General features: G+C 58.5%; 8 protein-coding genes across 8 annotated transcripts; 5 read left to right on the top strand and 3 right to left on the bottom strand.

The window, feature by feature from the left end:
- Positions 1–1,071: 1,071 nt before the first annotated feature.
- On the top strand, positions 1,072–1,914 carry BKCO1_1300081 (dihydrofolate reductase; the record flags this gene model as incomplete). Its single annotated transcript, XM_020270967.1, has 1 exon — positions 1,072–1,914. One exon carries the CDS (start codon positions 1,072–1,074, stop codon positions 1,912–1,914), a length of 843 nt encoding a protein of 280 aa, XP_020132307.1.
- A 1,802-nt stretch (positions 1,915–3,716) lies between these two features.
- BKCO1_1300080 (zip zinc transporter) lies at positions 3,717–5,139 on the bottom strand (the record flags this gene model as incomplete). Its single annotated transcript, XM_020270966.1, has 3 exons — positions 3,717–3,966; positions 4,032–5,024; positions 5,087–5,139. The coding sequence occupies 3 exons, from the start codon at positions 5,137–5,139 to the stop codon at positions 3,717–3,719; spliced, it is 1,296 nt and encodes a 431-aa protein (XP_020132308.1).
- Positions 5,140–5,583: 444 nt separating this feature from the next.
- Positions 5,584–7,209, top strand: BKCO1_1300079 (histone acetyltransferase type b catalytic subunit; the record flags this gene model as incomplete). The annotated part of the gene is made up of 3 exons (XM_020270964.1): positions 5,584–5,617; positions 5,672–5,947; positions 6,002–7,209. The coding sequence occupies 3 exons, from the start codon at positions 5,584–5,586 to the stop codon at positions 7,207–7,209; spliced, it is 1,518 nt and encodes a 505-aa protein (XP_020132390.1).
- Positions 7,210–7,770: 561 nt separating this feature from the next.
- On the top strand, positions 7,771–9,502 carry BKCO1_1300078 (pyruvate dehydrogenase e1 component subunit alpha; the record flags this gene model as incomplete). The annotated part of the gene is made up of 5 exons (XM_020270963.1): positions 7,771–8,064; positions 8,132–8,265; positions 8,366–8,820; positions 8,878–9,113; positions 9,182–9,502. The coding sequence occupies 5 exons, from the start codon at positions 7,771–7,773 to the stop codon at positions 9,500–9,502; spliced, it is 1,440 nt and encodes a 479-aa protein (XP_020132389.1).
- Positions 9,503–12,838: 3,336 nt separating this feature from the next.
- BKCO1_1300077 (hydroxyethylthiazole kinase) lies at positions 12,839–14,694 on the bottom strand (the record flags this gene model as incomplete). Its single annotated transcript, XM_020270962.1, has 5 exons — positions 12,839–13,610; positions 13,680–14,099; positions 14,160–14,295; positions 14,354–14,530; positions 14,589–14,694. The coding sequence occupies 5 exons, from the start codon at positions 14,692–14,694 to the stop codon at positions 12,839–12,841; spliced, it is 1,611 nt and encodes a 536-aa protein (XP_020132396.1).
- A 1,077-nt stretch (positions 14,695–15,771) lies between these two features.
- On the top strand, positions 15,772–17,696 carry BKCO1_1300076 (sodium phosphate; the record flags this gene model as incomplete). The annotated part of the gene is made up of 3 exons (XM_020270961.1): positions 15,772–15,850; positions 15,904–17,391; positions 17,449–17,696. 3 exons carry the CDS (start codon positions 15,772–15,774, stop codon positions 17,694–17,696), a joined length of 1,815 nt encoding a protein of 604 aa, XP_020132395.1.
- Positions 17,697–18,035: 339 nt separating this feature from the next.
- BKCO1_1300075 (short-chain dehydrogenase reductase family) lies at positions 18,036–19,047 on the bottom strand (the record flags this gene model as incomplete). The annotated part of the gene is made up of 4 exons (XM_020270960.1): positions 18,036–18,051; positions 18,120–18,399; positions 18,467–18,922; positions 18,990–19,047. The coding sequence occupies 4 exons, from the start codon at positions 19,045–19,047 to the stop codon at positions 18,036–18,038; spliced, it is 810 nt and encodes a 269-aa protein (XP_020132398.1).
- Positions 19,048–21,262: 2,215 nt separating this feature from the next.
- Positions 21,263–22,578, top strand: BKCO1_1300074 (actin monomer binding protein; the record flags this gene model as incomplete). Its single annotated transcript, XM_020270959.1, has 4 exons — positions 21,263–21,281; positions 21,395–21,993; positions 22,086–22,349; positions 22,465–22,578. 4 exons carry the CDS (start codon positions 21,263–21,265, stop codon positions 22,576–22,578), a joined length of 996 nt encoding a protein of 331 aa, XP_020132397.1.
- Positions 22,579–22,968: the final 390 nt, after the last annotated feature.

Raw genomic sequence — 22,968 nt, 5'->3', positions numbered from 1 at the left:
CGGATAAGCTTGCAGCCGCATTGACGACTCTCTGAGCTTTCCGCCAGTACTTGTGAAACACCACACCACAACCGCCGTGATGGACGTCTCTCAGCGTAACGCGGCTTCGTTGCAAGGTCCAGACCAACTTCTTAATGAAGTGATTGTACAGCTTGCTCACACATCACAGAGCGCTCCCAGAAGCTTGCCGCCGGGCTCGTCAAGCGGTTCGAGAATATCGTCGCCTTAGCTTCCGTATGAGTCGGCCTACTCTTTCCTCACACAGCAACCCCTCTTCATGCGCCCGCGCTTATGTTAAGCCTTGCCACGCATAGCCCGACAACAAAGACTACAACACCACTGCAAACAAGAAGTGGCAGATGGAGGTCGAAACGGCATCGTTGGTAAAACGCCCCCTCCAAATGAAGCGCCTGACTCCCAGCACCTTCTCCTTTGGCGCGCGCAATACTCCAAAGCGGGTGAGGACTGATTTTCTTGCCTGGGGATTTTGCCCTTCCTCTAGATCCGTGCTACCGAAGATATCCTCACCCTCACGCGGCAGATGCAAGAGCTGTGGCTTTTCGGCAGCCTCAACACGCTCGATGCAAACGACAAGCAGAACGTGGAGCGCATGGAGCAGGACGTCAAGGCCATGATCGCGGCGATAGAGGGACTGGCGAATGAGAAGTTGTGAGGATCGAGAGAACAAATGACACAGGGTCGGTTGATAAGAGTGGCACACGTGGGCGAGCCGACAGAGCCAGCCAACGTGGGGGAAGAGGCCTGTTTTGGCGTTTACGGATAGGATATACCCAATTGCTCGCGCACGACAGAAACACAACAGGGGGTGGAGTGCGCTGCGCGCTCATGAGCTCGCCGGTCTTTAAATGCGATGTGTGTTCCCGCAATGCGGCCACCACTTATTCATTGCCAGCATCCCACGCGTGTGCGACAAAAACGCGTTCCCGGCGCGTCTTCCCCAGTAGCACACGCCCGCCCCGCGCCTATAATTTTTTTTTTTGCCCCCTCTACCTCTCCGCCCTCTACCTCTCCGCCCTCAACACCACCTTCCCCCGCCGCCGCCGCCCAGCAATGACCACCACCCAAGAAACCACCGCCGCCTCAGCAACGAGTACGACCATGGCAAGCGGCAGCAAGATCCCGCTCACGCTCATCGTCGCCGCCACGCCCTCGCTCGGCATCGGCAAGAACGGCACCCTCCCCTGGCCGCAGCTCAAGAAGGAAATGGCCTACTTCGCGCGCGTCACGAAGCGCGTGGTCGGCGGTGCCCCGACTAGTAGCAGTAACAGCAGTAGCGCCGATACCCCGCGTCCACACGCCGCCATCCGCCGCAACGCCGTCATCATGGGCCGCAAGACGTGGGAGTCGATCCCGCCGCGCTTCCGCCCGCTGAAAGACCGCGTCAACGTCGTCGTGTCGCGGAACCACGCGGGGGATATCGCGGGCATCGCACCGCGTGCGCCGTCATTGTCGACCAGCGCGACGGAAGACGTCGACGCGGACCCCGCCACCACGCCCATCGCCGCGTCCTCGCTGCCGGACGCGCTGGAGAAGCTGGGGCTGCTGCGGAAGAGGGGCGCGTTGGGGAGGGTGTTTGTGATTGGCGGGGCGCAGCTGTACGGGGCGGCGTTGGAGACGGAGGAGGAGGAGGCGAGGAGCGTGTTGTTGACGAGGGTGTGGCGCGAGTATGCGTGCGACACGGTGTTTCCGGTGGATGTGGTGGGGGGGTTGGAGGGGAAGGGCGGGAGCGGGTGGGTGAGGAGGCCGAATGGGGGGGAGGGCGGGTTGAGCGGGTTTGTGGGCGAGGAGGTGGCCGAGGGGAGGGTGAGGGAAGTGGTGAAGGGGAGGGGAGGGGAGGAGGATGAGGATGAGGATGAGGTGGAGTTTGAGTTTTGTTTGTTTGAGAGGGTGTAGGTGCTGGGGAAAAGGGGGGGTTCTGGTACAGAAGATAGATATCCTTGGATGAGTAAACCGTGAGAGTGGACACGCGTTGAAGAGTACGTACCGCCGTTTGATCTTTGGCTGTGGCTCAACTTACAGGGAGTTGCAGGTTCCAAGTACCGGCGTAAGCAGATGCAATGTCTCTATTGATATATTGAGGCATGCAAAGGCCGACCGGGATGAAATTCAAATGCTGAATTAGGTGAGTACGCGTCTGAGCACCTATTGATAAAGAGACCCTCATTGCAGCAAGCACTAGTATTATGTTGGAGGCTCCCAGCCAATGCGCTATAGCTAAGATTTCAGCATGGAAAAACTCCCAACTCCCTTGCAATCCAATGCGCAACTGACGAAACGTGTTGTAGAGCGTCCGTGATTAGGGGGGTTTCCCACATCTGATTCTCATCCTATGATTGGACCGCGCGATTTCCCGAAGGCGTCCAACCAAACGTGGTGTATGCACTCCTGCATGTATGCGGAGCAGCTATGCCCTAAAACCGTTGGTGTCTTACACCCTATATCTCCTTTTTAACCCTGTACATCTCCTTCTCAGTCTCACAATGTAGCAATGCTTAAAGCGCACCATGCTCACCTAAATACTGTCCTTCGACTCCAAATCCGCGTCTCATCTCTGAAAACATTTCCTTCAATGACAGTATTCGGCCCCTCCTTTATGTCTATAGAAGGTCCATCGATAACCGATTCGATCTGCGACCCTTTGTGGCAGCCAATTCTGTACACCACTTCAAGAAGAAGACTTGCTGGATCTTTTCAACATCGAAATGCCATCATTGTGGACAATCTTAGGGACCTGATCGCAATGGGGAGGAGGAACAGTCCGTCATACAGTTTCCAGCCACCCATGATTCCTTAAAAGAGTTGCCCAGATACATCTAGTATCTCTCATTATCTGCGCTGAGGGCAGAGAACAGATTTGCTATGATGCCATCATTGGACGACCTTCTTACAACGATATCATGTTGCTACTTGTTGAAACAGAACACAAGCGGGTTTCCGGCTGATTCGGTTTGATTTTGTCTTTGAGGCGGGTGATGTACTGGAGCTGGAATTTGACAGAATTTGAGATAGACTTAACATTGGACCGCTGATGAATCAGATGAGTGAGGGCTTCAAGATACGAGCGCCAATATTCCTTGATTTCTCCATTCCATTCTGTACTGTTCTGTAACCTCTCCCCAGTGGCATTCTCTCCAGAAGTTGCCTTTGAATCATCGCTTTATGTACGATTAAATCCGTACATAGATGAGTTTCTCAGCGGTGAATCTCAGCCACAGGCAGATGGTGACTATGTCGGGATTATTCAGGCATTATACCACACCGAATCCTTTGACTGGTCTTATGCTAGATTTTCTCTTCAACAAGGTGTTTCAGACCCTCCGTTCCGGATTTCTTCTATCTGAGGTACTTGGAGATGCTGGCCCATGCTAGCTAGATTCTCTATGCTAACTCACCCCACCGACCATGCCTGCAGAGTTAGCATATCATTATTAAAAGCCAGCAGGTTTGACATTCCCCAACACATTCATTAAGGATTTCCATAAGTCTATCATCAGCCGCGCCGTCGCGCAGCCAAGGCCCAAGATGAAAGCCATGAATCAATCCATCGCACACACAAGACAAGAATATATCATTAAGACCCCAAAGTCTCCAGAACGCCAAGCAGTACGTCAGTTCACACGAGCCGCTCCCTTCTTCTTCTTTTTTAGCCTCCTTCCCGACCCAACTTCATCGTCTCTCGAAAATGCTGAAACTCATCAATGCCCATGGGCATGTCCATGCCCCACTTGTGTTAGCAGCGGCACGAGCATGCCCGCCACCATGATGGCAACCTCTGTCCCGCTCTGGGCCCCTTTCCCGCGGCCACCGGCGTATCCATCCAGCAGACTGCTGTCGCCGTAGCCGTTGAGCATAGAGCTGCCCGTCGAACCGTTGCGAGAGTGCAGCGAGTTGCCGCCGTGTGAATGCGACGACGCCGTTTCTTGCATGGAGTGCATGGCGACGTAGCTGCGGGCATCACGTTAACAACAACTGGGATTGTAGGAAGGGCAAATGTGGGCGGTTCTACTTACAGAAAAGTGCCGCCGGAGAAGAGCAACACGCAGCCGGTTGCGAACTGCATGCCTTCTTCTCCGCCGAGGGTCTCTCGTCCGAGGATGTTGACGATGATCCAGGTCGCTATCGCGCCGGCGGGGGCGGCGAGGCTGAAGAAGATGAGGTGGGTGCGGGCGGTGCGTTTGCTGAGACCCTGCTTGAGAAGCACGGATGTCAGGCCGAATGCGGCAGGGGCCTTATGGAGCATGATTGCCAGGAAGATGATGAGGCCGAGCTTGGCGCTGGAGGTGCTGGACGATGCGCCCAGGGCTATGCCATCGGCGGCGGCATGGATAACGAGACCAATTGTGGTGGCTGGGGGGTTGGATTGCCCGCCGGAAACTGCCGCATCGGCCGGGTACAGGTTCGGCGAGTGGGAAGGCGAGTGGTGAAGGCCGCTGGAGAGGTTCGATAGGGATATATGAAGAGGTTTTGTGGGAGCGGCGGCCATGATGGCCGGGAGAGCGTCAATCAGGTACATGAGGATGAAGCCGAAAATCAGGGATAAGCCGACCCAGGCGTGCGGCTCCCTATGTTCGGGCTTCTCCTTGTGATGCTCTGATCCTTGAGGTCGGCCCACCTGGACCGGGTCATCGCCGTCGTCCTCCATGGGGTCAGGCTCCTGGGCAGCTCGAGACCATCCTGCAGGATCGTCGTTCAAGCCAGCAATTGCGCCGGCATTGCCCTTGGCACGTTCGAGGTCCGCCTTCCAGCGGTCAATGACTTCGAGATTGCCCGAGGCAGAGCGGGCGTGCAGATCCGCTGGTATGTCGAGGTCGTCCAAGTATACGTGGCGTTCGTTCTGCGTATGCGCGGCTGCTTCGTGGGCAGTGTACAGGGTTTCGATGCCCTCGGGGATAATGACAACCAGCGAAGTGCCGACTAGCACGCCGGTGCCCATGGCCGACATGAAGCGCAAGTGGCGCTGAGACATGGAAAAAGACAGAGGCAGTGAACCGGCAAGAAAGGAGCTGCAAATGGTTTAGCACGATTGGACTGGAACTGGAACTGGAACCTAGAGCAGGCGACGTACGAAATGGCCATGATCATGCTCAGGCCGAGCAGCATGAAGAGTCCGTTCCACATGCTGGCGGCGGAGGCGCGGGGAGCACGCGCAAGGGGCGGGAGCGAGGGGGTGACGAGCGCGATTGATGGCGAGCAAGCAGCGGGAGGGCAGGCAATCTACACCATGGCGTAGGTCGGGAGTCGGCAGGGCGAAACTGGCGATGACGGCGTGCGACGAGCTGGCGTGGCCTGCGCGCCGAACCGTAGGGCTGGCACGGCTGGCTGGCCACCCGCCACACAGACCCTGGCACGGCGCTGGAGCTCGGGCCTCCGTTGAGTCGCGCTGAGACGTGAGCCGACCGAAGACGCGTGAAATGACGCCCGCCGTGCAGGCGCAGCGCGACTCCAACGCCTGTCCTTCCACAGCTTCCGCCCGCACCGCGACCCGACTCGCCCGCGCCGTTCCTTTGTCGCGCGTCGCACCCGCCCGGTCTCGCTTGTCCGTTGCACGCCATCCCAGCCAACATGGCCGAACAAATCGTCGAGGAGATGCTCGAGTGTAAGTTTGCGCGCGACCCAGCTGCGCGCGCATCGCTGCTAACTGTCGCGCCAGGGCTCGTTGACTCCAACGAAGCTTTCAACCTAAATCTCGTGCGCGCCGCCAGTGGCCAAGACGTCTTCGAAGAGCCTTTCAATCCGGCTTTTACATACCCCATTTTCGGCGAGGAAGAGAAGATCTTTGGCTACAAGGACCTCGAGCTCGACCTCCGCTTCCGCGCGCACGACCTCAAGCCTTCGTTTAGCATTCAGCATGGAGAAAAGTTCAAGGGCGTTGGAAAGACCCAGGCTATGGACCTGAAGGCTATGCTGAAGGATTTCCTCTTGCCTGGTGCGTGAGGTCCTTGCCTTTCGATCTGCATTGACCACTGACCATGGCTCGCAGAGGTCCTCAATGGTGACAGCTCGGCTGAGAACGGTTCCGCGGATGGCTCGGATAGCAAGTGGTCTCCCCCGGGGAAGCTCATCAAGAAGTACACGCAACACGGCAGGAACTTCGAAATCCGGTTCGGCAGCCTGACCGATCCTGCTCTCAAGCAGATCTTAGAGAACGCGCAGGTTCTCGTACCGTTGTTCATCGAGGGTGGAACTCTGCAGGATTTGAAGGATGAGCAGTGGACAATGGAGCGCTGGAAGCTTTTCCTGCTCTACGAGGTCACGCCTCTGGAAGACGACGAAACTTCGACGCCCTACACATTCGTTGGTTTCGCTACCTCGTACCGCCTCTGGGTGTTCCCCACCAAGGAGATACTCGCCCTCACCCATGACACACCTGCCGCCCATGCGGCAGAAAAGGATCCTGTGACGGGGGTTTTCCTTGGCAATTACAGCCCGCTCGATGCCCCCTCGCGCGAGCGCATCTCGCAATTCATCATCATTCCGCCCTTCCAGGGCCAAGGTCACGGAAGCCATCTCTACAACTCGATGATGACCATGTTCCTGAACGACAAGAACGTCTTCGAGGTCACGGTAGAGGATCCGAACGAGGCGTTCGACGACATGCGCGATTGGTGCGACCTTGCACGTCTCCGCCAAAACCCGACATTCGCGAACATGACCATTGCGGACAGCGTTCCCGCGGAGGCGTTGGCTCCTGATGCAGAGTCGCCATCTTCCCTTCTGCTCCCGCAGGATGAGCTCATCAAGATCCGTCACGCAGCAAAGATTGTGCCCAGACAGTTCCATCGTCTTGTCGAGATGCACACACTCAGCCAGATTCCCGCGAACAACCGCAAGCTGGCCCGCATCACGCGGAAGCACAAAGCAGCAGATGCCAACGACCGTCGCTACTACTTCTGGAGGCACCTGACCAAGGAGAGGCTTTACAATCACAACAGAGACCAGCTCATGCAGGTCGACGAGAGTGAGCGGGTAGAAAAGATCGAGGCGGCTCTCCCAGGACTGGAGGCCTCTTACGAAAGAATCATCCAGAGGGCCGAAAAAAGGCCAATCACAACCGGCGAAGGATCTGGGAAGACGGTTCCGACCAAGAGGAAGTACATTATCTCAGATGACGAGGACGACGTGGATGACGAGGATGACGATGATGAGGCAGAGACAAATCCCAAGAAGGCGAAGCTTGACGACGAGTGACTTCATATACCAGAGTAGAAAGCCTACGGTGCGGAAGCACCGAGGCCGTGAAAGAATCGGAAAGGGTAATTGAGACAGGCGTCAGGGTATAAAATTTGGCTTGCAAAGGGTGGGGCGTCAAGAAGGGGGGCGGATGTCTGAAGCTTCAATTTGGTTGACTTGCTTGGAGTGCACCCAGAGTATTTTCCCGTAGATACCAATGAACCGCACAGGATGCGGGCGAGCATTTGCACACGTTCCAGCAGCTGTGACTTCGGAATGGCGTCGTTGTGGTGTTGCGCTGTCTGTTGAAATTCTTGTCAGCAGCAGCACGAATGGCTGAGCGCCGGAGAGTAAGCGGGTCGATCGGAGCTGAACACAACAAAGCTCAGCTCCGGTGATGGAAGGTGCAGCGCGCAGCGCATCTGCCGCCGACAGAGCCAGAGGCACCATCAGCAATGCCAAAGGACGACGGAAGTTGAGCGCGCACGCCGCGATAATGGTGCAGTCAGGATGTGGAGCTTGTCGTGGAGGAGAGGCGCGGGCGGCGCGGGCGCGTCGGAGTCGCATTGGCGCAAGCCGATGTTGGCCGTCGGATTCCCAACCCGCCGGGCGGCCCCAACACGCCTGTGCGGAAGATTTGTCTATCTCGGCCGGCCAACCCGCCTCTCTTCCATCTCGCCCACCCCATCCACCGCCCCCTTCCCTCCTGCTTCCGCTCCTTTCTCCGCAGTCGAAGCCATGTTCTCGCGAGCTCTGAGGACAAAGGCCGCCGCCGCCCCGCTGCGCCGCTTCTACGCAGCTCCGCTCGCCGCGCGCCGCACCGTCACCACCGACGCGGCTTCGTCGCATGCTGACCGCGATGCCGTCCCCTCTGTGGGTGCTCCCGTGCAATTGCTTCGCATGCTGCCAATTGATGCTGATGCCCGCGCCCACACAACAGGAGGATGACAAGCCCTTTGAGGTCCGCCTCTCCGACGAGGCCTTCGAGACCTACGAGCTCGACCCGCCCTCGTACACCCTCCAGACTACCAAGAAGGAGCTGAAGCAGATGTACTACGACATGGTCGCTGTCCGGTACGCTCTCCCCGCAATTGCCCGCGCACAAGGCTCCTTCGGATATGTAGTGTTGGGCGAATGAGGGACCCCCACCGCTGACTTTGCCTCTTTTCCGCAGCCGCATGGAAATGGCCGCCGACCGTCTGTACAAGGAGAAGAAGATCCGCGGTTTCTGCCATCTCTCCACCGGTCAGGAGGCCGTCGCCGTCGGTATCGAGCACGCCGTTGACCGCAAGGACTCGATCATCACCGCCTACCGTTGTCACGGTTTCGCCATGATGCGCGGTGGCACCGTCAAGTCCATCATCGGCGAGCTGCTCGGCCGGAGAGAGGGCATTGCCTACGGCAAGGGTGGTTCCATGCACATGTTCGCCCCCAACTTCTACGGCGGCAACGGTATCGTCGGCGCTCAGGTTCCTGTCGGTGCTGGCATTGCCTTCGCCGACCACTATCTTGGCAACAAGCAGGTCACTCTCTCGCTGTACGGTGACGGTGCTTCCAACCAGGGCCAGGTGTTCGAGGCGTTCAACATGGCTAAGCTGTGGAACCTTCCCGTCATCTTCGGCTGCGAGAGTATGAATCCGACATGTCCGTGTTAGCATTGGCATCTACGTCTAACAGGGATTACAGACAACAAGTACGGTATGGGTACTGCCGCTTCTCGTTCGTCGGCTATGACCGACTACTACAAGCGTGGCCAGTACATCCCTGGTCTCAAGATCAACGGTATGGACGTCCTCGCCGTCAAGGCTGCCGTTGCCTTTGGTAAGGAGTGGTGCGCCGCCGGCAAGGGTCCTCTTGTCTTTGAGTTCGTTACCTACAGATACGGCGGTCACTCCATGTCCGACCCTGGTACCACCTACCGCGTATGTTTTCCCGGACATTCAGCTCCTCGCCAGATTTTGTGTTCACGTTGAGTTAACGTTGTTTTCAGACCCGTGAGGAGATCCAGCGCATGCGCAGCACCAACGACCCCATTGCCGGCGTCAAGCAGAAGCTGCTCGACTGGGGCGTCACCTCGGAGGAGGAGCTCAAGGCCATCGACAAGGAGGCCCGCAGCAACGTCGACGCCGAGGTCGCCGAGGCCGAGAAGATGGCTCCTCCGGATGCCACCCCCCAGATCCTCTACGAGGACATCTATGTCCGCGGCTCCGAGCCTGCCTTCGTCCGTGGCCGTATTCCTGAGGAGAACTTCTACTACGCCGAGAGCAGCATCTCCTCCGAGCCCACCAAGAGGGTTACTGGTGTCAACTAAGTCGACTATCCAGGTGGAGAATTGAAGGAGCGGTCAAGTGGGAAAGCGGATTTGCGTAAATCATCCTCGGAGCGACGATGGGGAAAAGAACTGAGCGGGATGAATTGATTTGAATTGGATCGATTCAGCGCGAGTTCAAACGGGAGGGCTGTATGCATTAGACTTTGGGTTTTTCCATCAAACCTTTTTACCCCCTCTGTGTCGGGAGTCTCCAGTACTAAATTCCCAAGTTTTTATTTGTTGTTCGTATGCACTTTGTGTACTAAATACACGTCACTCAACGAAGTTGGTTTTTGCATTGTTCTCTGGGTAGGATGTGTTGTGAAGAGTTATGATAATCCCTGTCATCTATGACGTGCGATGCTTGGTGGAATTGCTCTCGAGCAGGTGGGTTTTGCTTGGGCACAACAGAACATGGCGCAAACCTGCTGAACGGGGCCGCCTCGCAACGGATGCTACCATTGGCATCCACACGTGATACATAAATGCTCTTCGTCAATCATGCACACGACCATCATGAGCTCCGCGTCTTGAACAGTTGGCGAGCACGTGGACGACACGCCATTGCTAAAAGTAGGTCCTCCACTCTTTTGAGTTCATCGTTCCCAGACATGTAAACTACCTTTCACATATCACTCATTCTGACACATTCAATACTCGCCAGAGCCGACTGAACCTTGTTCTCCCCGGATAATCATGCACAACGACAACTGTGCTTGGCAGCCTCGCGCGAGTCAGAGTCTCACCTACTTGTATTGTGTGGCTTGGATCCTACAAGTGTAACGTAGAGGATGGGTGTGCGGATATGGGATGATGGCGGTGTTCTGCATCATGGGTCAATGATGGAGAGCGGCACCGAGGGATGATTACCTATGCTGTCTTCGTCTCGTCAGAATGCTGCCAAGCGCAGGGCTTTTTTTTTCAGGGGGTGAAGGGATGGGGAAGGTGAGCCACGGACTGCAGTTATCACTTTGTATTTCCTTGGTAGGTAAAGAAGAGTTATTGGAAACTGTGATCCTGTAATGACTCCATAATAGACTGGATTGTGTCTTGGAGTCGTTGGTAGTGACTGGCTTTTGTGTCGTTTTGTATGCCCGAGGAACTTCCAAGGTGCACATGCGTCGCAACACCTTCACCGCGCTCACCGAGCTGATTTCATGGGTTGATTATACCGTGAGAAAGATTGGTCGTTGCAGATCATGGGGTTGGGCAATACACGTGGCTGTCCAGGATATGCCTCCGGTCCGAGGGATTGTTTTTTAAGCTGTGCTCTTCACCATCTGCTTTGGGTCTGTCCAAGTGCCTGACCTCAGCTACCGACTGAGGTAGAGAATGAACCTGACGTTTTACCGACATTGTTACGACTCCTTTGATATTTATCCGCTTAGTCTCTACTTCTTTCCGGGAGAGCACTTGAGCTGGGTCGTGGGACCATGTTAGGGAAATGCTGCCTGACACCACGAATTAAGTTTGCTCGACGTCATTGTTTAGATGGATGATGGGGTGTAGCAGTAATTCTTTTTGGAAAAAAATCGAAATTGGAAGATAGGTAGGTCCTTAGACGGAGAAGTATGAGCTCATGGCAGTAGACAAAGGCCAATCGGTCATTGCCACACTACCGGGATGATTATAGTGACTGCGTTTGGTTCGTATAACAGAAATCCGTGGTTGTCGAGAGTGCGAGAAGCCACATGCGCCGAGTAATGACGGTGTCAGGACAGTCAAGTACAGTTTACGTTCAAGTGCACGTATTCGCGTCGAATCTTGGTCTAATTAGGGTACTCTCAAAATCCTTCTCGATCCGTCGACTATGGATCCTCAGCACAGCATTTGGATGGTCTCCGGACTGATGGAGCGGGCTTGAATGAGGATTGGGACTGGTTCTGTCTCATCCTTGATCATATACAAAAATGTCTGCTGGGGGTGAGGCGAGGTCGAAAGCGGCAGGAGCCTTTCAGTGCACGCACAAATCCGGCAGTTGCCCCAGGCAAACCGGCGGACGTCGTGACTACCCGATCTGACAGACAGGGTCCAGGTCCGTGCGGGCCTTGCGCTTACTTAAGGCTGCTTCTCTTTCCTTTCCTTCTTCTTCTCTTTCTCTTCAGCTTACTTTACAAGCTTTCAACAATTTCCCTTTGCCTTTTCCGCTTAGGGATTCGCCCAGTGATGACCGCTAAGCCAAAATTGCAGACAACCGGCGCCGAGGATCGTCAGAGCCTGTCGGGCGTATCTGGGTTCGTCAGTGTGAACAGTTTTTGAGAGCTCTGAGGGCAGTAGATAGTTTGATTCGAATTGAGATTCTACGCAACAACGGTGTTCCACTGCTTGATGGTCTGACTGTGCTTACCTATTTACCGGCATTCCTTCAACACTTGCCTCGTCGATGCCGTCAACAGATCAACCGCGCACGCGACGTCGTTGTCCACCAAAGCAACGAGCCAGCGCCGACCACGGGAATCGCCTCAATTTCCCGACCTACATGAGCCTGCGCCTTCTCCGCCTCTGCCACGTCCACGTCCTGTCCGCGCTGCCAGAACTACCTTCTCACCACAGCGTCACCTACGCTTCGACCCACCTCACCCCGGCCGAGACAGAAGCACACGCACAGCGGCGCGGTCTACATGTATCGTCTATCATACCCTACAGGAGGCCTTGCTGCGCGTCGAGCAGGCCCGAGTCGCACTGAGGCAAAGAAGGACGAGAGTGAGCGGACCAAGGCCGATGCCGGCACTTCCGATTCCTAATCGTCCACCAGACTACCACAGTCATCATCAAATACATCCGCATCCCCCACTCTCCTTGACGAAGAAGCCCACCGACGGCCGCGAGGCATTAAATAGTTTCACTGTCGTCGTCGTCGTCGTCGTCCTCGCCGACAACGATCTCACTCTCACCGTCTCCTGCCGCCGCTTTCTCCACCGACGTCCTGGCTGGGTCGACGTTACTGCGCAATGCTTACCTCGCCACAGCTCGTTGCAGTCCCAGCCGGCGCCTCGATCGGCATGACAGTTTACAGTCTTGTCGACATAATCATCGCCAATACAACGCGTCCGCCCGAGTGCGGGTATGTGTGGAAGACTGGTGCAAACAGATAGGATGGCCCCCAGCGCGTCAAACCCGCAATCGTTCAACCTGAGACCGATATCTGAGGGGGAGAGGGGGTTTTTTTTTTGAGCGCCAAGTCTGTATTGCTGCCTTCTTACACGTTGTCAAAAAGTCCTAGGTAATGCATGGCGTCAAGTTTCCCCCCAAAATAAAAACACCATTCCCCCATCATCCTCAAGCCTGCAAACCCGACGACAGTTTCCCATCAATCCCACTCACTCACTCACTCAATCAATCAATCTCCTCCAACTCCACCCTCTCCACCCTCGCCGCCTCCAACCACGCCGTCTCCCCCTCCTTCGTCTCCTCCCTAATCGCATACAGCTCGTCCAAAAACGCGGGCACGAACGTCCCCGGCCCGCGCACGTCCTCGCGCGCCGCCGCGCGCTCGGCCGCGATCTCGTACGTCAGCAGCGCCGCGAGGGCGGCGACGAGCTTCTCCCCCGGGGCCGCGGCCAGGAAGGCGGCGATGGCGGTGCCCAGCGTGCAGCCGGAGCCGGTGATGGCGCCGAGGTAGGAGTGGCCGTTGCGGACGAGGAAGGTGGTGCCGCCGTCGGAGAGGACGTCGACGGCGCCCGTCATGAGGACGAGGTTCTTCTCGCGGCGGGCGAGGCGCTGGACGAGCCGGGCTTTGTCTTCGAGCGGGGTGGTGCTGCTGGGGTTGCTGTCGACGCCGCGTTGTTGTTGTTGTTGTTGCTCGTGCGGGTGCGAGTTGGTGGAGGTGTGGTAGACGGTGGTGATTTCGTTCTCGTTGCCTTTGATGACGTCGAAGTAGCCGGCTGCGAGCAGGGACTTGACGGCTGCGCGGCGCTGGGCGGTGGCGCCGGCGCCGACGGGGTCGAGGACGACGGGCCCGCCGGCGGCGTTGTAGGCGCGGAGGGCGGCGTGGTAGTTTTGGAGGCCTTCGGGCGTGACGGTGCCCATGTTGATGACGAGGGCGCCGCCGAGGCTGGCGAGGTCGGGTGCTTCGAGGCCGTTGTTGGACATGATTGGGGAGGCGCCGCTGTTGGTGAACAGTCAGCTATTGAGTTCCAGGCCAGCTAGAACAGGAGGCTGAGCTGGAGCGACTCACATGCACAGCGCAACGTTGGCGGCGAAGTTCTGCACCACGAGGTTCGTCATGTTGTGGCACAGCGGGTTGGCCTTCGCGAGCGCTTCCACGACCGGCGGCACGCGCTCCTGGATCTCCTCATGGGTGCCGTGGTACAGCGGGCGCTGCTGGGTGTCGAAGGGCGCCGGTGACCGCACCAGCTTGCGGAAATTCTCAGCCGCATCCTTGGGGTCGTCGGCAGCAATGAGGGCGCTGACGACAGCGATGCCGTCGACCGCCTTGAACTGAGAGGTGGACTGGAGAATAACGCGCTGGCAGTTGGACACGTTGAGACCGCCGATGCAGACGGTCTTGATGTTGGCTATGTCGTCCTGCTCGCCGAGGGCGTGGAGGATGTCGTGCAGGCCAGCAGTGCCGATGATGGACTTGGTGTTTTCCTTTCTGCTCAGCGTGTCAGTCGGAGACCAGTTCATCGAGGGGCTGTTTTGGGGAGGTGGTCACGTTGGGGTGGCGAAGATGGTTCCCAGGCCCAGGTAGTCAGCGCCGTCTTTGGCTGCCCTGACGGCTTCCTCGACCGAGGATGCCGTTACGCCGATGATTGCATTGTCGCCGAGCAGCCGGCGAGCGGTGGTGAGGTCTGGCAGCGCGAGACATCAGCAAAATGGCGTGTCGAGCAGCGGGAGGCATCTACTGACCCATGTCATCTTGGCCGATGTGGACGCCTTCGACGCCGGCGGCCAGGGCGACATCGACACGGTCGTTGACCAGAAGGGGCACGTTGTATTCACTGGTGACCTCATGCAGCTCCTTCGCGATGCGGACCAGGCTGGCCGTGTCGCTGGTTTTGTCGCGCAGCTGGACAATGGTCACACCTGCGTACGGCTCTCAGCACAGGAACCGAAAAGACGGCGCGGATGGCGACTGACGTACCGCCCTCGACGGCGGCGCGGACGACGGACACGAGGTCGCGGTCGCGCAGGATGGCCGGAGTGTTGTCGGTGACCAGGTAGAGCGAGTAGTCGGCCTGGTCCTTCATATTGCTGGTCTCTGCCGCAGCAATCCTTGCTCTTTCTAGGGATGTGAGGGCTATCCTGAAGCTTGCGCTCGGTTGGCAACGGAAAGGGGCGCCCGTTGTTTCTCACCGACGACGCCTCCGCGATTTTCCTCGGCGCGGCGCGTTGAGCTCGTCGACAAGTATTGACTCATTTGTTGTGGCCGCCGCACGCGCAGCCTACCGTGCGTGAGACAGCCACGTCTTTTTCTGCCGGCTCGAAACATGTCGCGCGCCAATGCTGCCGTCGAGTGATGAAACCAGCGGAAGAAGAGCAGCGCAAAGCCGGCTGGGCTTGGACTGAGCGGACACGGCACTCATGCGCGACGTGAGACAAACAAACCTAAGCAGCAGCCGCGACCAAAACAACCACCGCCGGCTCAGCTCCGGCATCTCCGACCACAACTCCCTCACTCACCTGCCCGCAAGCGGTCGCCACCAGCATTGGCGGCGTTGCAAGGCAACCCTCGCCGCCCGTCTGGGCGCCGGATACGACTCTCCGCGCGAGTAAGATGCGCGGCCCTCGCCCACGTGGGGCCGCCGAGCAGTGTCTGCCTCGATGCCCGAATCTGCTCCAGAGCCCACAGAGCCCACGTGTAGACGACGCCGCCGCTCATTGGGAGGTCTGAGCGTGCAGCCAACCTCCGCCAAGCGCTCCCTCCGCCGCAAGCCTCAGCCGCCAAGCGCCTCGTCCGCCAAGAAGACTTCCCTCCGCCAACTGCACCCCAAGCTTCACCATGTCTCCTGCACCCGAAGCCCAAGCAAGTCCCACCGGCCGCGCCACAAGCGCCCCTCCAAGACGGCTTCCTCCTGCCCTTCTCTGCCCGGCGCGACATGCTTTTTTCTCACTAGTGCCCCGCCCGCCCCGAAATATCAAACTCGAGGGTCGAATGGAGATGGCGGGACGAGAACGTGCCACGAACCGACACGCGGTGCCGGCGTGTCATGCGTGCTCGTGGCGGCTGCTGCAAGATCGTACATAAACCCTGTGTTCTGCAGTCTCTCGTTTGTCCCCAGCATCCAGCCGCCTTCACCCATCGAAACCCCTGTGCCTTGGCCAAGATGGTGCTCGAGGAGTATACCTATGTCTTCGTCATCGGCACTTTGTTTGCCATGCTCGATGCCTACAACAACGGCGCAAGTAAGCATCTCGGCCCTGTCTCCGTCCGTTCCGGATACTGATTGAAGTGATAGACGATGTTGCAAACGCATGGGCGACCAGTGTCTCGTCGAGATCCATCTCGTACAGACAGGCAATGGTCTTTGGCACTGTATTCGAGATGCTCGGCGCCATCACTGTAGGCGCCCGGACGGCCGACACCATCAAGAACGGCATCATCCCGAACTCGGCCTTCCAGGACAACCCCGGCGTCCAGATGCTCGCCTTCACCTGCGCCCTCGCTGCCGCATCTTCCTGGGTCATGTGGTGCACAAAGCACTCGGCTCACGTCTCGTCAACCTACTCGCTCATCTCCGCCGTCGCTGGTGTCGGTGTCGCCACCGTCGGCGCCAAGGAGGTTCAGTGGGGATGGAACGGCGGCAAGGGTCTCGGTGCCATCTTCGCCGGCCTGGGCATGGCACCCGCCATTGCCGCCGGCTTCGGCGCCAGCATCTTCATGCTGATCAAGGTTCTCGTCCATATGCGCAAGAACCCCATGAAGTGGGCTGTTTACTCGTCGCCCTTCTGGTTCCTTGTCGCCGGCACCATCTGCACGCTGTCCATCGTCTACAAGGGCTCGCCCAACCTCAAGCTGAACAAGAAGCCTGGCTGGTACGTGGCGGCCGTGACAGTGGGCACTGGCTGCGGTGTCGCTGCGCTGGCGGCCATCTTCTTCGTTCCCTTCGTGTACGCCAGGATCATCAAAAGGGACTACACGGTCAAGTGGTGGATGTTCGTCCAGGGTCCTCTGCTCTTCAAGCGGCCCGCCCCTGCCGATGCCGACCGGGCCAAGGTCCCCAACTACGCCGTCGTCCAGCATGACGATGATGATGAGCCCTCGACCACTGCACCTGGCTCCAAGGCGGCTTCCGAGAGCGGCGACGAGGCCATCATGACCATTCCGGCAGGCGACGCGAACGAGAAGCGAATCGTTGCGGCGACCGAGACCCGGAAACCGACGTACAAGGAGCTGCAGGATCAGGGCGAGGAGCGACTTCACGCGAAACTGCGCAAGAAGAGTGGCCCAATCGGCTGGGCGATGCGCACACTGCATGAGAACCCCATGGGGCCCGGCCAAATCTACGAATCGCACAACGTCAAGATCCTGATGAAGCGCATCCCGGCCATGCTCGTGTGCGGCGCCCTTTACGGCCTGCACTACGACATCCACGCGTCGCAGACGGGCATCGAGGGCACGCCCGATGGCGCGCGCATGCAGCGTGTGTATGCGAACGCGGAAAAATACCCCAACGAGGTCGAGCACACGTACTCGTTCGTCCAGGTCCTGACTGCGTGTACCGCGTCTTTCGCGCACGGCGCCAACGATATCGGCAACTCGGTCGGTCCGTGGGCCGTCATCTACTCGGCCTGGAAGACGGGCGATGCCGCCGCGGCAAAGGCCCCCGTGCCCGTCTGGCAGCTCGCCGTCCTCTCCGCCACCATCTCTCTCGGTCTCATCACTTATGGCTACAACATCATGAAGGTCATGGGCAACAAGATCACTTACCACTCGCCTAGCAGAGGTACGCTCCCTCACCCCTCTTCTTCACATTTCATGCAAGCTGACTTTTCATGACCAGGTTGCTCCATGGAAATGGGCGCTGCCATCACGGTGCTCGTCTTCTCGCAGTACTCGCTGCCCGTGTCGACGTCCATGTGCATCACCGGCGCCACGGTAGGCGTCGGTCTCTGCAACGGCACTCTCAAGGCTGTCAACTTCCAGCGTGTCGGCCTGCTCGTTTTCTCCTGGATCATGACCATCCCCGTCGCCGGCACCATCGGTGGCGTGCTCATGGGTCTGTTCCTCAACGCCCCACACTTCCAATAAGGGAGAGGATGGGGGGGTGTGTTCTTTCGTTTTCATCAAGTATTCTGGGAAGGCCTGGGGGTCGTTGTACACATGGCGCAGTACTGAAAGATTCCCTCTGCGCGTTTTTTTTTTTTATCTCAACTTAGAGCCCTTATATGGGTGGCCATGGCATAGAGACTTCATACATGGGGACTACCTAGAAATGAAGAGGTCATCGGAGTGGGGGACTGTACAAAAGAAGTTACTTATGTGACAAAAATGTCACGAATCATGAATCTACTTGACGAATACATCAACGATTGGTCTACCGTTGCTACGTTAGCTGGCTATACAAGATATGGCTTCGAGTTTTGAACATCAGTTGATTATATATCTGCGGATGCATCAGCACAAGTATCCACGACAGAATCACGCCAGGCTCAGCAGGGCTCTTGCTCTTACCCTCCATCAACGACCATGGCGTGCCCCTGAACGAAGCTTGCCTTGGTCGAGCAAAGGAAGAGAGCAGCATCCGCGACTTCGGACGGCTTGCCCATCCGCCTCATTGGGGCGATGTCGATGGCCGGCTTCAGCCTTTCGGTGACCTCGGGAGTGCCTGTGGTCATGGGCGTCTCTATGACTCCCGGGCAGATGCAGTTCACGCGGATGCCATGCTCCGAGTAGTCGATGGCGTCGGCGCGGGTCATGGCGATGACGGCGGCCTTGGACGCGCAATAGGCGGCTGCGTGACGGTGGGATGTAAGCGTTGGCTCTGGCGCGCCGGTCAGCGAGCAAGACTCGGGACTCACGCGCTTTGGGGCGGGCGACGAGGCCGAGCTGGCTGGCGATGTTGACGATGCTGCCGCGCTGCGGGGCGCGGTCGTGGTCGTGGCTGGGCAGCGGCTCTTGCTTCAGCATGACCTTCAGCTGGGCGCGGGACGTCAGCCAGCAGCCGCGGTAGTTGACGTTGTTGACGGCGTCGAAGTCCTGGGCGGACATTTCGGTCGAGCTTTCGTTGCGGCTCAGGATGCCGGCCGAGTTGACGCAGTAGTCGATGCGGCCGTACTGGCCGGCGGCCTTGCTGATGAAGCGGTCGACGAACTTCTCGTCGGAGATGTCGCCGGCTTCTGCGTACACGTCGGCCAGCGGGTTCTCCCACTGAATCTGCTTGACCGTGGCGTTGAGCGTGTCGACGTCCAGGTCTGTGACGGCGAGCTTGGTGCAACCGGCCTCGACGAAGGCGAGGGCAGCTGCGTTTCCGATGCCTGCCCGGTCATTTCAGCCCATGGTCCAGCGCCCCGGCTCCGATCAGTCGACGCGGCGAGGGTTTACCTGTCCCGCCAGCCCCCGTGATGACAGCAACGCCGGGGAAGAGGGTGACCTGGGCCATGGTGCGGCTGGAGTGCTTCTGGCGAGGCACTGGTACGGCAAAGGAGAGGCCATGGTGCACGTCGTCGAGGTCAAAAGTGGAGGGGTGGATGATCAGAGGGCTCTCATTTGTCAGGCTCGCCCCATGACGGCTCGTGCGCGAACGACTCCTCTCTTCCACTTTCGGTGCACTGGCTGCAACCTCACCTCCCACCTCCAACTCCCACGCCGCGGCAAGCCTGCAGCAATGCCACTCCCTGCTCCCACGGCGCCCATGGCCGCGCCCGTCTTCGCCCCGTCCCACAGCTGCTCACGCGACCGGCGCCGTCATGTGCGGAATGCCGATGCTACAGTACAATCCGATTGTATCGCCGCTCACGTCGGTGCATGGTGGCAGCAGCTGCAGACACTTGATTCCTGGGTTTTGTCGAGAACGCCCATTTCTCGTGCAGCCCCGGGCCCCCGCGCCGGCGTGTGACCGCTACCTGTTTCTGTCTTCTTCTCCAGACACGGGCGACGGGCTGTTGTTGGGCTAGCATTTTCATTCTTTGTCCATTGTTGCATCGACGAAAATAGGCCCATCCATGCTGACGTCATCTCGGGATGCTGGCAGTGTTCCTGGCCTTGTGCCACCCGGAATCAGCAGCTGTGCCCTGGTCGACCACCAAGCTCGCTCACGCCATGGACCAGACACTGCGGGCAATCCATCATGGCGACGCGGCCGGCGGGACTTCCAGGTTTCCAAGACGCGCCACCTGCTGCGCCTCGCCGCTCTCTTGCGAGCTTGATATGCCGCCGGTTCACATGCAACGTGGCTGGCTCTGGACGCTCTCGCAGCCCCGCCGCGTGTACTGTGCTGCCGCATGTTTGGAGTGGGTGCCACAGCGCCTACATTCCGCGGCCTCCCCTTTGGCCGTTTCAGCCTTGGGCCCGAAGCAACGAGACTCGGGACCATCGCTGCCAGGGACTTAGCGATCGAGGATTAATGTTTGCCATCTCACAAGCCGCCCAGTCTAGAACCCGCTGAGGAATGTAGCAGCGAGCTGCCCCAAACCTGCAATTTCCCGCACCCCCAAAACTTATCTTCTTCTTGCCCACAGCCCTACCTACCCCACGCTGCACATACCTCTTCCCCCTCACTCTTCCTCCGCTTCCGCTGCAGGGACACGACCCGTGTGCGTCTCCGTCAAGTAACCGGTTCCGGCAATAAAGCTTTAGGTGAGTCTTGGCCCCAATAAAGACCCCATATCACGAACGTTCTTCTGACCAAGCTCCAGAGTACTCTCAACTGCCTCTGTATCATGTGCTTCAACGACATCAAGCACGCGTGCGGCGCGCGGGTGCGCAGACAGTCACTTTCCTGCTCCTGCGCAACAAACAGCGGAGACCGAGAGTGCAGCCTGTCGTGCGGCACATGCCCCAACTGCTCTCCGCCCACCAAGGAGGATTCGGCCTCGCCCTCACCAAGCGGCGGCACCGCCAATGAAGAAGAAGAAGAAGAAATCCCGCCGCTGATGCAGATGCACGCGGCAAGAATAATTCCCCTCCCGAACCACCATCACGCAACAAAGGACGCGCGGAAGACGATGGCGAGGTACAGCTTCCCATGACAGTGACAGTGACAGTGACAGGGATGGATTCGGTGGATTCTCTGTCAGGGGGGAAGCTGACGACTGCGAGGCTCGGCGGACAAGATTGGACGGGCGGAAAACTGCAGCATGATGGATGAACCGGACGGGAGGCAAATTTGACAGCGCTTGAGGAAGAGTGGTTTTATATGACAGCTCGCTGGGCGGGCATGAAGTTACGCATCTGGAGATTCTTAGAAAGTAGTTGCCGTTGATCTCGGTGCCTCAGGCTGGTCGGCGACGGCAGCCGCGGCCTTGTTGAATGAAGCTTTGTTTGCAGCATCAAATCTCTCTCTCCCCTCAAGCTGGCAGGCAGCAGCACTCGATGATAATGCCGGCCAAGAAGAAATGAAGCAGACGTTGCATGGCGCAATGCGCGTCGTCTAGGCAGAAGGCGTGCCTTCGGCGTGGACGCGGCGGCGGCGTCGGAGGAGGATGAGGCAGCGAGGCGGCGGAGCTCAGCCCGCGTCAGTGCCCCTCACCGACGACATCACCGCCATCAGGAGCTACTACATAAACAACGCCCAATTCCCCCGAGCAACCGCCAAACCTCGCCCTCACGACCCCAACCATTCCGCTTCTCTCCGCTGCGCATCAACCCCGCCCACCATGCAGTCCGGCATAACAGGTGTGTGGCCCCTCCTCCTCTTCCCCACCGCCGCCGCCGCCTTCGCCGGCTCCCTGTTGTCATCCTCGCACCACACACACGCAAACTAATCACCAACGCCCGCCATCCAACAGCCTCGGCCGAACTGCACGCCGCCTTCGAGAAGCTCACCACCGACCCCTCCTCCCGCTTCCTCATCGCCAGCGTCTCAGGCGAAACCATCATCCCGCGCGACACCATCCCCGCCTCAAGCGACTTCCTCTCGGACCTCTCCCTCCTCGCGCCCCACCTCACCCCCAACGAAGCGCTCTACATCCTGCTCCGCCAGTCCGACGCATCCTCCACCGACTCCGACGCCACCACCCGCCTCGTCGCCGTCACCTACGTGCCGGACGCGGCGCCGGTGCGGCAAAAGACGCTGACGGCCTCGACGCGGCTGGCGCTGGTGCGGCAGCTGGGCGGCGAGCACTTCGCCGAGACCGTCTTCGCGACGACGGCCGAGGAGCTGTCGGCCGAGGGGTGGCGGCGGCACGAGGCGCACGTGGCGGGCGCGGCGCCGCTGACCGAGGAGGAGCGCAACCTCGTCGGCATCAAGGAGCAGGAGGCGCTCGAGAGCAGCAGCACCGCCGCGCGGCGCGTGCAGACGAGCGGGCATTTGAGCATGGAGGTGCAGGAGGGCGTGGTGGAGGCGTTGAGGGGGTTGCCGGAGGGGGAAGCGAATCTGGTGCAGCTGGTATGTTGTTGTTGTATGAGTGAGGGAGAGAGGGAGGGAAAGGAAGGGCGAGAGAAGGGGATTGAGGGCTGATTCTTCTTTCTTCTTCCCAGGACATCGACGTCGCCAACGAGACTTTCCGCCTCGTGTCCACCACGACCGCTTCGGCCGCCGAGCTGGGCAGCGTCATCGCCGCCGACGCCCCCCGCTACTCGTTCTACCGCCACGACGCCGGCCCCGACGGCTCGCGCCCCATCCTCTTCATCTACTCTTGCCCGCCTACCTCCAAGGTCAAGGAGCGCATGGTGTACGCCGCCTCGCGCGGTTTTGCCATCCACCTGGCCGAGAAGGAGGCCGGTATCGAAATCCACAAGCGGGTAAGTTGGCTACTACTACCACCTTCTTCACGTTTGTGTGGGCTATTCCCCACATTCGCTTTCGGTGGTGGCAATGGAAAGGAGGGCTGGCTGACACTTGTTTTGAAACATGTAGCTCGAGTTCGGCAGCCCGGAAGATATCGGCCCTTCTACTATCGACGACGAGTTCGTCGTCAGGGAGGAGAAGAAGACGGGCTTCTCCAAGCCCAAGAGGCCTGGTAAGCGCTAGAAAAGAAGAAGTGTTTTGCATCATCAAAAGACGGCAGGACGGTAAGGAAGAAAAAAAGAGGAGGGGGCGGACGGACGCAGATTACAGTGAAAGTGAAGTCTTATGGATATACCACATGGTTGGCATTTGCACGGGATACCTGACAGCAAGGCTGCTGTCATTTGTACATGTTAGAAGAAGGCTCGAATATCTTCACGCGGTATGAATGCATCAATGATGGACGAAACCAACGCGCTGAATCGGATGTTCCTTGAGAGATGTGCTAATATTTTTGACCATGACTGGGCCACGGAATACTGCAGCCGTCCTCCTTGAGATATGTTATGAGCCGTATAATGCAGGCAGATAAGATGGAATACGCGGGAGAAATAAAAAGAAACCCCAAAAGAC

This window comes from Diplodia corticola (assembly GCF_001883845.1).
Source record: "Diplodia corticola strain CBS 112549 chromosome Unknown scaffold13, whole genome shotgun sequence".
NCBI classification, from domain to species: Eukaryota; Fungi; Ascomycota; class Dothideomycetes; order Botryosphaeriales; family Botryosphaeriaceae; genus Diplodia; species Diplodia corticola.
The sequence above is the reverse complement of the archived record's forward strand: the minus strand, read 5'-3'. Positions and strand labels throughout refer to the sequence as shown.